Genomic DNA, 13155 nt, shown 5'->3' with positions numbered 1-13155 from the left:
GTTCCAGGACACATAAAGCCGCAATCGGAACCAGTAAATCCTCTTACCCTAAACACGAAGCTGCCGTCCTACCTAGTTATTTAACAGAGGCGGGGAGATCTGGCAGGGGCTCGATAAATGTGGTTCAGTAAATTGCTAACTTAAAAGAAGTCTCCTCCCCACGATGCGCTCCAGGTGGGAGCCCAGCTCCTACAGGGCGGTTCCTCTCCAGCCCTCTCGCTCCCGCACCTGCAGCGGCAGCGCCTCGGCATTTCTACGCATGCGTTGGTGGGACCGGCGCAGGCCCAGTGGCTGAGCGGCGCCAGGGCCGCCCCGCTCCGCCCCGACCTGCCCGCTCCGACCTGGCGGTGGCTGCTGTACAAAGCCGAGGATGCGCTAAACTCCGCCGGGCTCACTGTCTCCAGCGCTCATCACAGGTGCTTTGGGTCAGGCCGAGAGCCACCTTCCCTCTGCCTCCTCCTAGCTCATTCCCCGGCCCTCTCCGCTCGCCCAGCAGCGGCCTGGCTCTGCAGGCTGGCGGCCCCCCGCGGGGGCGGGAGGTGGTTTGTGTACGGTTACTATGGAGACATTGGCTCGCCCGGCCGAGCCATGGTGCTGGGGGGTGGCTGGCGGGATGAGGATGCTGCTGCAGTGTGTCCTGGCTTGGGCCGATGGGGGAGCGGGCATTGCCCGAAATGGGGGAGCCGGTGCCTGCGCGGGAGGTGAGGCGTCCAACCCCGGTTCAATGGGGATTCCTCCTGCAGTCGTCTGCCTTTCTCTCCTCTGATGGAAGGAGAAGAACTATGAGCGTGCTGTCTGGGGTCGGGTGCAGCTATTTCTATACACGGAACATTTACCAATTGCCTGGTACTTAATAGAAGCTCAGTAATATTTGTCCAATGACAGGGTGGGAGAAGGAGGGGCTGTGTCTAAGCAGGTGACCTAGCTAAGGTCAGACAGATTGTACCTGGGCTAGTCTAGGCTGCAGGCAGGGCCTTAACAAATAGATAACATGTATATGTAACAGTATTTACCATCCATTAAAATAATTCATGCTTTTTATGATCCATTACAATGGAGTATCAGCAGGTCTTCCGTCCCACCCAGACTTAGGAATTCTTTTTTTTTTTTTTTTTTAACTTGGTAGAAAAGCAAGCTACATTCTTTATTTGTATCCTATTTTGGGAATCTGTAAGATTCTGATTAGTTGATTTTGCATAGCTGATATTCAATAAATAATATCAGTTCTCTGCTTTCATAAAGGAGAGCACCTCCATTTAGAATTTAAAGCTTATAAAATACATGAAAATGCTGAGCAAATGTCATTCTATTTCTTTTGTAGTTTTACATTTATGGGAGAATTTTTTTCTATATCCCTTTATCACCTAGCATCGGGACAATTGTTGTTAAATTGTTGTTTTTTAAAGGCCAGGCACCTGATAAAGTACTTGACATAGATCACTTAATTTAATTCTTAAAACAATCCTGTAAGACAATTACTATCCATATTTTACATAAGAGGAAGCAGCCTTAGAGATGTTTAAGGCCTTGCCCAAAGTCACATAACACTGAATTTTTAGAGGATTTAAGCCCTTATTTCAACACCTAAGCTCTACTGTTGCCTCTTTGGATGCTCATATTAACCCCAAAATAATTTAAAGTCAGGAAAAGAGACTGGAGTATTTGATTTGCAGGGAAAAGAGTGTGCAGATCAACAGGCGGGGTTGTGCATGCCTGTAATCCCAGCGGCTTGGGAAGTTGAGGCAGGAGGATTCAAGTTCAAAGCTAGCCTCAGCAACTTAGCGAGGCCCTAACCAACTCAGCCAGATCCTGTTTCTAAATAAAATATAAAAAGGGCTGGGGATGTGGCTCAGTGGTTAAGCACCCTTAGATTCAATCCCTGGTACAAAAAAAGAAAAAAGAGTGTACAGATGACCAACCTTTCCCCTATTATAGATCCCCTGATTTCATTTAGCAAGGAGGCTCTGACTCAGGTAGCTATTAGCAAAGCTAAAGGGAAAGTTTTATAATTAGGTGTAAACTTCTATAAATGATGACTCTTAACTTTCTCCAAAAGCAGTAAGAAATAGTTTGTTTTAAAAAAAGTTCTGGGCTGGGAATGTAGTTCAATGACAGAGTACTTGCCTAGCATGCATGAGACTCTGGGTTCAGTCCCTGGTACTACCAAAAAAAATAAAAAAAAAAGTTTGTGATACTGGAAATGCTGGGAATGTAGTCAGTAGTGGGGCCTTGCCTAGCAGATGTGAGGCCCTGGGTTCCATCCCAGGAGCACAAACAAAAAACCAACAGAGAGCAGCTGAGGACCTTGTGGAGTCGAGATGAGGGACAGAAAACTCAGGTGAGGAGGATAAAAAGTTCCTTGAGGAAGTGCCCCCTAAGAGTAGAGTTAGGTAAGAACTAAGTCTATATAACTTATATAAGAATTGCCTGATTTCACCACTTCTAGTCTTTCCTTCCTTCCTGCCTATCCTTGCCAGATCTCATTATCTCTTTAAAAATTTTATTTGGTCATCAGCTTTGATTTCTTTTTTAAAAAAATATATATTTTAATTGTAATGAACATATAACCTTTATTTTGTTGGTATCTGTAGGTGCTGAGGATCGAACCTAGTGCTTCACTCATGCGAGGTGGACACTCTTACAAATGAGCTACAATCCCAGCCCAGCTTTAAATTTTTTTTTACCTGCCATTTAGTGCTTTCTGTGGTCAGCTCCAGTCATTGTTTTTGCAGTTCACTCTTGTCCATACATGAACATGTATTCTTGATGTTCGTCATGTGCTCACCTCACTCATTGACTTTGCTGGAACTTCTTTCTCTACTCCAGCCCCAATGCCAGCCCTGCCACTTGCTCCAATTCAATCCATTTTTCAGAAGCTAACTCAAGTACTACCTCTACCAGATGCTTTTGCAAGATCAGAAATCTCTCCCTTCTTTATAATCACGTGGTAATTCATCTTTATTTTTATTGCCAAATCAATTTCTTTCATATATTAAAATCATTTGAGTACCAGTAGGGCTAAAATTCAGCTTGTACCCACCAGCTCTTGTAAAAATACTGGGGTGTGTCTATGTTGATGGGGAAATCATTGTAGCCCATGGTTTCCAAATGCCCTGCCTCCTACCACCCCATCTAGTGGGTAGTAGTTTGTATATCACCTCTGGACTCATGCCATGGCTTTTCTTTTATTATTGCTTAAGACTCTGTCTAAAAGAATTGTAATGGGGATTAATTGAGATGCTATGCTCAAGAGTACTTAGCACAGTGTGTGGCCTTAAAGTAAATGTTTAATTAGCATTAGAGTGCATTGCTGAGAGTGAATACCATGCTTTATTCTTCTCTGTGTCCCCAGAGAGCCAGGTAAAGAACTTGTACATGGGAAACAGTTGATTAATCTTAGTGGAATGGATCTGTTCCATCGTCAGGAAAATTTTGTAAAGTTAAAATTTCGTGGTACTATTGTGCTATGGTTTGAAAATGCTTTACTATATAAGTAGACAAGATTTCCAACTGAGTGATTATTTTTCAACTTGGCAAAAGCCATCTACAATAATTTGTAACTTAACCAACATAAAGAAAAAAAATCTAACCCCTCAAAAAGCACCACTTCTAACCAGTTCACTTGCATTAGTAAACATTTCCAGATTTGAGCTAATAATAATATTATAATAATAGAATAATGAAAGATTGTGTAGATCTTACATCATTGTAAATGAAAGTGAGATTTGGGAAGAAGAGGAAAGAAGAGGGATAAAGTGCTAGAATTTGTGGCAAACTTTTACAGACAAAAAGATTTTCAAGTCTATTGTTCATATTTTTCCACCAGCATTTGGTCAGTCTAACTCCTGTATGCCCAAATAATTTACAGAATCCTTCATGTGACCTGAGTAAATGTTCCTGCTTTATTACTCTATGAAAGACTGTCCTTTTCAATGCAAACTAAAAGATAGTGGGGGAGAGCCTTGGGTCAGGACTCATACATTTTTCCTCTCTAAAATGCTTTCTCTAATTTTTATTAGGTTTGCCAGATTACCTTTGGACAGTTTAGACTTATTAGTGCCATGTGAGGCCAAAGGAATAGAAAATCTGATTTAGACTCTGGAAGAAAGCTCTTAGTTGTTTAGAAACTTCTTAGTATATGGCATGATCTTACTGCAATGGGTTTGTTGTTATTGTGTTTGTTGCTGGGGATCAAACCCAGGGCAGTGGACATGCTAAGCACATGCCCTCCCTCTAAGCTACACCTCCAACCCTGCAATAGATCTTGTGAAAACAAACCAAAAAGCCTGTCATGGCCATTTAAATTATATGTTGTGGTGCTGAATTTATATTATGCATTCAAAAATAGTATATGTAAATGTACAAGGACATATCTAAAACGTTTTATGTATATTTTAAATGATGAGTCAGTGTGGCAGATAGGTTAGAAATAAAATGTACTAGCCTGCCATAGTTTTTTGTAGTTGTGTCTATGTATATAATTCTATAGACCTTACTTAAATTCAAAATCCTATATCAAAAATTCTTAAAAGTATTGCTTATCCAGTAGCTTTTTACTGTTTCAAGTAACACCTGGCCTTTTCATATGAAAAGAATGACATATTGTTTGTAGTTTTCATCTCAGTTTTTTCCTGAGAAACTCTTGGGGTGGGGCGTGGGTAGAACTAAACAAATGTTATTGTTGTCTGTTGTTATGTAAAAACTTAACATATAGAGTCATAATATAGTAACTCTTCATTTGTCTAAAGAAGCACTTGTTTGTCCTGATTATAGAAATGGAATCTTTTTAGTTTATTTGAGCATATGTCACAAAAACATTTTCTTTTTTGCAGAAGTCATTCTAAAACTGAGCAGCTGAAATATGTGAATAATTACGTAAATTATGTGAACAGTACGTAAATAGTGTGGCCCGTCACTCTAGAGCTGCACTAGGCAAGTGCCGTAGAGATGTGACATTTTAATAGGGTTAGAGGTTGCTAAATTCTTTTTTTGGGTTAAAGATTTTTTAAAGAAATAAATACCTAATACCATATACTAATTAGGATTAAATTTTGAACAGTCTGTACTATTTTAAAGTCAGACCAGTCTTCATGGGACAGACACCCCAGCATTTGAGAAGGATCTGCATTCTCATGGCCCTTATATGTGACTTTATTTTGTTACCTGAGTAATGTGAGCTGGGAAAGGAACATTTGATATAGATATTTGGTATTTGTTCATCTGGGGAACTATCTCAAATTGAAGGTGATTTGAATCAGTTCATTCAAAAATATTATGGACAAATATGAGACCAAACTATTCTCAGATTTGTTACAAAAGCAATAGGCTGGGAATGGTGCTGCATGCCTGTAATCCCAGCAGTTTGGGAGATTGGGGCAGGAGGATTGCTGGTTTGAGGCTAGCCTCAGCAACTTAGCAAGAGCCTGTCTCAAAATAAAAATTTTATAAAAGGAGTGGGATGTAGTTCATTGGTAAAGCACCCCTGGATTAAGCCCCCAGTACATAAAGGCTCTGTCTGTTTAATATTTAATCTTTTATTAGCATTTTATGTTGACAGCAACTTGGATGAAAAGGGGACTTTAGTGAAAATTTTTAACTGAACCCCATTGTTTTTTTGTAGGTTGAAAAATGTGAGATGAGAGCTGGGTGTGTAGATCAGTGGTAAAGCACTTGCCTAACATGTGGGAGGGCCTGAGTTTGATCCCCCACATTGATGGGCAGGGGGAGAACATGAGGTGATTGTCTCTTCCCTGCATCTTTCCATTGATGACACAACTATACAGCTTTGTGTGTGTGTATGTGTGTGTGTTGCTGGGGATCCAAACCAGGGCCTCCTGAACAGTAGGCAGGTGGCATACATTGAGCTATATCTCAAACTCATATGGAACCCATATTTTTTGAGAGCTGGTCTCTTATCTTTACTCTCTACACCACTTGGATTTTTTTCCCCCTGTGGATTAAACCCAGGATCTCGCACATGCCAGGCAAATGCTCTCCCACTGCTATATCTCCAGCCCTTTTTAATTTTTATTTTGAGACAGCATCTCACTAAATTCTCCAGGCTGGCCTCAAACTTCCAGAGTAACTTGGATTATAGGCATGCATACCATGCCCAACTTGCTTGGATTTTTAAATTGGAAATTGTTTGTGATTTTTTTCAAACCTAATAAACAGGAATGATTTAATATATGGATGGGCTTGTAGTAAGCACTGCTTTCTCTAAAGTACTGGATAAAAGTACTTGATGTTTATTGTACTGTATATTTGCAGGGTGTGGTGTCTATCTGAAGAACATTGTATTTTAAAAGAAAAGATGCTGTCTTCAAATGATAAAAAGTTAGGAAAACTGGATCCATTTTATCCATCTTTGGTATCCAAGCCGAAGACCAGTGCAGAAATCATAAGTGAAGCACGAAATGCATTAAGAACAGTTAGAACCCAAAGACCATTTACACCTCGGGAAGACCAAAGGAAGCTATTTGGACCTGCATCATCAAGAACACCAGAAAATAGGCCTCCTTCCTCCTTCAGGTATATGACATTTTATTTTTGTGTACACTCAGCTATTTAGGCCACCAGATTACATTTCCCCTTAGTTGTGCTCTGCTTATTTATCTCTCCCTTCCCCCAACCACTGATGGTTTTACTATACCCATAGTTTTGCCTTTTTCAGAATGTCATATAATAGGAATCATACAGTAGAAAGCCTCTTCAAACTGGCTTCTTTCACTCACTGATTGGCATTTAAATTTCTTTCGTGGCTTTTCATGGTATTATAGCAATTTCCTTCTTGATACTTTCTCATATTCCATTGTCTGGAAGTACCTCAGTTTACCATTCATCTACTGAAGGACATTTCAGTTGCTTCAGTGTTTTGGCAATTACAAATAAAGCTGCTATAAACATCCAGGTGCAAGTTTTTATGTGGACATAAGTTTTCAGTTCCTTTGGGTAAATACTAAGGAGCACAGTTGCTGGATCATATGGTAAGAATATGTTGGATTCTGGGAGAAACTGCCAAACTGTCTTCCATAGTGACTATACCATGTTGATTTTCTATCAGCAATGAATGAGAGTTTCTGTTCCTCCATATCCCCTCACCAGCATTTGGTGTTGTCAATGGATTTTGGCCATTTTAATAGAGTTATAGTGGTATTTCTTGGTCTAATTTACTGTTAGGCTTCAATAATTCTTTGATTATTTTGGATAGCAATCTTTCATCCTATATGTCTTTCACAAATATTTTCTACCAGTCTGTGTCTTGTCTTCTTACTCACTTGACTATCTTTTGCAGAGCAGACATTTTTAATATTACTAGAGTAGTTCTTTTTTTCATGGATCATGCCACTGGTATTATATAAATATAAGTCCTCACCTTGGAATGGGGCTGTAGCTCAGTGGTAGAGCATTTGCCTAGCATGTATAAGGCCCTGAGTTCAATCCCCAGTACTGCAAAAAAAAAAAAAAAAAAAAAGTCATCTTATCCATGGTCATCTAGAAATTCTCCTGTTATCCTGTTATCTTTTAGAAGTTGTATAGTCTTGTGTCTCATATTTAAGTCCATGATTGAATTTGAGTTAATTTTCATGACAGATATAAAGTCTGTGTCTAGTTTCGTGTGTGTGTGAGTGTGTGTGTGTGTGTGTGTGTGTGTGTGTGTAGGTGTAGATATCTAATTATCTCAGCACCATCTGTTGAAAATGTTATCTTTCTGCATTGCACAGGCCCTGATTTATGTTGGTTCTACCTGAGATTTTTTTTTTTCACTCTACAATAATGCAAAGTGACATGCATTCATAGCAACTGGACTTTGAATTTTGATCTTTTCCTGGGCTAACCATATGCAGTTGGATGCTCACTGTGATGCTGGGCAGCAACAGTGAGTCTTAGCTCCCAATCAGCCACAGGTAGACATGAATACTCTAGAATGTGTAGTGGGTTGCTAAACTGTGATACTGGTAGGTTAGGTGCATTAAATAAACTGTCATCCCTTATTTTTTCCAGGAGTTTTTTTTGTTAGTTCTTTAGGATTTGCTACATAGATGATCTTGTCATCTGCAAAAACAAAATTTTATTTCTTCACTCCCTATCCATGTGCCTTTCATTTCCTTTTCTTGTCTAGCTAGGACTTCCAGTATGATCTTGAAAAACAGTGGTGAAAGGGGACATCTTTGCCTTGTTCCTGATCTCAGTGGGAAAGCTTCTAGTTTTTCATCAGTTAGATGTTAGCTATAGGTTTTGGTAGATATTCTTTGTCAAGTTGAAGAAGTTGCTTTTATACCTACTTTTACTGAGAGATTTTATCCTTATCTAAGTGGGGTTAGGTTTTGTCACATGCTTTTCTGCATCTATGGACATGATCATATGACTTTTCTTCTTTAGCTTCTGCATATGCTGGGTTATGCTAACTGATTTTCAAAGTAGTTATTTTTTAAAGTTTGACTTTTGTTCAAGATCTTAAAGGTAATTCTAGACTTTGGATTAAGGAAGTTACTTTGGAATGGAGTGGTTCCTAGTGATTGTCCTACCAACTTTAAAAAGTGATATGAACAAAGCTTTTTTAAAATCACTACATACATTTATTCTTTTTGTTACTTAATCCTCCTGAAAGTAGCAAAAGACTTGCTAATAAAATGTTTTAAGTACTGTGACATTTTTTAAATGTCTTTTTCTCATGTTTATGCATTGACTGCTTTTACTTGTTTTTCAGCTAGACTTAACTAACAAATACTAAAAATAGAAGCAATAATTATCTATAGACTAAAACTCTCCACCATCTCTTATGTTAGCCTCCATGCGTCCAGTTTTGAGTTATCTGACTCCAGGCCTATATCTGGCACTCGTCTCAGTCCACTAGATCTGGTGAGTACTTACTTGGCCAAAAACACTTGGAATCGTCACTTACTTGTGCTAAGGAAATTATCACAGAGACCTAAATGTATACTAATCTAATGTGAAAGCAAATTCCTTTATATTTTTCCAAACATAATGATCAATACCCAATGAAACTCTTCTATAATTTATCTATAGTTTGATAATGAAGAACATTTTAAATGTATAGCAATTTCAGCAAACATGTTTTATATTTTTGTTTCCCTAAAAATAGTTATAGATATTGTGTTCTTTTAAACAGTTTTTAAATAAAAATTGTATATGAAATTCATGTTTAAAAATTATGCATGCTCTTTATATATTCAGAGAGAGACAAAGATTTGTTACTAAAAACAACAGCAGCAGCAAAAACATAGTGGTCTCCTATTCTCTTACTCCTCATTATTCCTTCCCCAGACCTCCCTGTAACACATTCTTTTGGTATTTATATCCATGTTTCTAAACACACACATTGCCTTGTTGCTGTCTGACTCAGGAAGCTTGAGGAATCAGCTAATGACTTCTCACTAAGGACAGTGAAAATTCAGGTCTGTCCCTTTACCTCCAATCATAGCATGTCGCACGCTTTCTGTTCTCACTGCTGCTCCCGATACAGCTGTCTCATAACTTCGATTATATTCTAATCAAAGTTAGTTTTCTTGGATTGTGATTGTGTAAACCCTGTTCATAGCTGGGCCTCGGATTAGTGGTGACCAATGATGACAACTTTGCCTTGCATGCACCACTGCTTGTCTTCTCTGATGTTAATAATGCCTTGCCTCTCAGTTTTACTGTTTCAACCCCAAACTCTGCCTCACAAATCTAAATTGCCTTTGTATGATCAGGCACATGAGGTGTCCTATCAGTGCACCTCATTAGGGAGCTCTTCAAATGTCCTTGCCAGCCACTTCCCTGAGTGCCCTGTGCACAGATTTCTTCAAGCACCATTCGCTTTTATCCTAGGAGGTAGCTCCTCCCTCTATGTGGGCTTTTACCTGTTTCTGGACCCATGACTTTCTCTTTTTTATTCACTCGATTTTATTGAAGCCTTCCTCCTATAGCTTCTTTAGAAAGTGTGCCTAGGAAATAAATTGAGACCTTGATTCCTGTTTGACCTCTCTGAAATTTGAAGGATTTTTTTCTCTTTGCTTCTAGTGTTCTGAAATTTCATAATGGCCCTTTGGTGGCTTCTTTTCATCTATTATGCTGGCACTTGAAATGCCCTTTTAACATGAAATTTCATGTCCTTTAGTTCTGGGAAGTATCCTTGAATAGTTTTGATTGTATCTTTCCCACTTAAAAGTTTTTTTTTATCAACATATTAATTGTACATACTAATGGAATTCAGTGTACATGCATATAGTATGCACTGATCAAATCTGTCTAGGATTTATTCAGATGTAGGATCTGTTGGACCAGTCTTTTCATTTTCTTATTTTCTCTTTTGTTGTACTTCTTATTGAAGAATTCAGGTTCTTATCCCTTTCTTGAGTTCTTTTCATTTCTGTTATCCTATATTTAATATTTCAAAGTTTTCTTTTCCCTCTAAATTGTATTTTTGTGTAGTATTCTGTTCTTGTTTCATGGTTGCAGCATCTTATCTGAATATATTAGTGATAGTTTTCATATTTTTAAACTCAGTTTTCTTCTCCCTGCATAGCCTCTGTAGCATTTCTATGTTTTGGTCTCTTTTTGCATACTGTGAGCACACTTTTGATGCCTCATGCTGCTTGTTGGCATGTGGATGGGGTTAGCCAACCTATCAGTGATCTGTACCATACACTTGCAGTTAGGGGATCTGGCCTGGCAGAGTTGTTGCCAGCACCCCCAATGGCTTATCCTAGGCCTTCCCTTATCGATTTCAGATTTCCTGTAGAAGAGGTGCTTCCCAGCTCTTTCTTGGGGGACAAAGTCTAGGTGCTAGCTTTCAGGAGCCATGTGAGGAAAGAAAGCAGGAGTACCTGGCATTCAGTATGTGAATATTCAACTAATAGTCATGTTTATAATAACTACCCTGACACTCAACAATAAAAACAGTTATTATAAGGTAACCTTACTTATTGACCCCCAATTAGAGATATTCTGTTTTACCCTCTCTAAAGAATAAACTTCCCATCTTCTCCTGGGTTCAGGAGCCTAATTGCATAGAACTGACAGGAAAGAGTTACCGAAAATCTCAGCCAGCCTTCCTTATTCTAGCCACACTCCCCTTAGTCCTCTGCTATCAAAAGTACTTGTGCCAGGCGTGGTGGCGCATACCTGTAATCCCAACTACTCAGGAGGTTGAGGCAGGAGGATCGCATGTTCAAAGCAGGCCTGGGAAATTTATTGAGACCCTTCCTCAAAATAAAAACTAAAATGGGCTGAGGATGTAGTAAATTGGCGAAGTACCCCTGGGCTCTATCCCTAGGACCACAAAAATTAAAATTTAAAAAAAGTACTTCTTGGGCTTGGGGTTGTGGCACAGTGGTAGAGTGCTTGCCTCACATGTGTGGGGCACTGGGTTCGATCCTCAGCACCACATCAATAAATAAAATAAAGGTATTGTGTCCATGTACAACTAAGAATTTTTTTTTTTTTTTTAAGAAAAGGCACTTCTTGTTACCAGTTTCTTAAATGTTCATGGAGATGGTGTCTTAGCCATACTGCTTCTCAGCTTATATTACCATGTATTTATGTGTGTGTGTTTGTTTTTGATGAACTATTTGGGAGTTATTGACATTATGATACTTCATCTATGAAGATTTATGAGTGTGCATCTCATATGAACAAGGACAGTTTCCTGCATAACCACAATTGTATTATCACAGTTCAGATAATCAGCATTTCTTAGTAATATCCTTAGTAATGTATAGTCAAATGACCCCACTTGTCTCAAAATGGATCTTATATTTCTAAAATACTTATCAGAATGCCTCTGAGGAAAATTGCACTTGTTCTTATATTGCAAATGATAAAAATAAGATCCCCAAAATATTAAGAATAAACTAATATGCAAGAAGTAATTTGCCAGCTGTTGATGATGTATGGCTTTTTGCATCTGCAACCTTGGAAACCACTTGGGTTTTGAGGAAGCTGTGGCATATTACTGTTGATTTGGGGAACTCACTCAATTTGGGCCTACTCTTTCCTAAACTTCTGTATTTCTAGAGTTCATGTGGTCCTTGTCAAACCTGTGTAATTCTTAGATTGCAGGATTAGGTGTTAGACAGTATTGGCATAAGAAATAAATTTCTTTTTGTTTTTTTTTGAATTTTTTAATATTTATTTTTTAGTTTTCAGCGGACACAACATCTTTGTTTATATGTGGTGCTGAGGATCGAACCCGGGCCGCACACATGCCAGGCGAGTGCGCTACCGCTTGAGCCACATCCCCGGCCCAGAAACAAATTTCTTTACTGCAGAATGATTGGGTGCTGTGTTCAAAGAAAAAGTAGTCTAAAAAATTCTATGTTAACACCAGGTGTGGTAGCACACTCATGTAATCCCAGTGGCTTAGGAGACTGAGACAGGAGGATCACAAGTTCAAAGCCAGCAACTTAGTGAGGCCCCAAGCAACTTAGTAAGACCCTGTCTCTAAATAAAATATAAAAAGGACTGGGGATGTGGCTCAGTAGTTAAATGACCCTGGGTTCAGTCCCTGGTACAAAAAAAAACCCAAAAAACAAACAACTATGTTAAGTAAAATAACTGCTGTAGTTTGAAATTCTTTTGTTTCAGTAGATTACTTAAGGATCTTATGTATATTTCTTTTTTGTGTCGGGGGTACTGGGGACCGAACTCAGGGGCACTCAACCGCTGAGCCACATCCCCAGCCCTATTTTGTATTTTATTTAGAGACGAGTCTCACTGAGTTGCTTAGCACCTCACAGTTGCTGAGGCTGGCTTTGATCCTCCTGTCACAGCCTTCCGAGCCAGAGGGATTATAGGCGTGCACCACCGCTACCGCGCCCAACTAAGTATATTATTCATTTTAATTGATTTTTTTTTCTGTTTGGGGGATTGAACCCAGGGCCTCTTGCCTGATAGGTAAATGCTTTACCACTGGGGTATATCCCTAGCCCCGTATATTTCATTTCAGTAATGAAAATCTGAGGTTCTCAATGAAAGTATTCTGAATATGGCCTCTGCTGTCTGCCCTTCTGCCTTCTTTTCCCCTTTTCACTACACTTTTAAAGAACCCTTTGACTCTGGTACCCACTGAATTGACAAAGGCAGGGAATAAGGAGGAATTGGAGTGGAGGAAGGAGGAGTGGAGAAAAGGAGACAACTGGAGAGAGACAG

General features: G+C 39.2%; 1 protein-coding gene across 1 annotated transcript in view; it reads left to right on the top strand.

The window, feature by feature from the left end:
• Positions 1-316: 316 nt before the first annotated feature.
• Positions 317-13155, top strand: part of Armc2 (armadillo repeat containing 2) — a 102149-nt gene continuing 89310 nt past the window's right edge. The window contains exons 1-3 of the mRNA XM_027928375.2: positions 317-416; positions 6271-6531; positions 8790-8862. Of these exons, the coding sequence (XP_027784176.2) occupies positions 6314-6531; positions 8790-8862 (291 nt within the window). The 5' untranslated portion in view covers positions 317-416; positions 6271-6313. The remainder of the gene's footprint in view (positions 417-6270; positions 6532-8789; positions 8863-13155) is intronic.

Source organism: Marmota flaviventris, chromosome 6 (genome assembly GCF_047511675.1).
Source record: "Marmota flaviventris isolate mMarFla1 chromosome 6, mMarFla1.hap1, whole genome shotgun sequence".
Taxonomy (NCBI): domain Eukaryota; kingdom Metazoa; phylum Chordata; class Mammalia; order Rodentia; family Sciuridae; genus Marmota; species Marmota flaviventris.
Note: the sequence above shows the minus strand (reverse complement) of the source record. Positions and strands in the feature narration are given on the sequence as shown.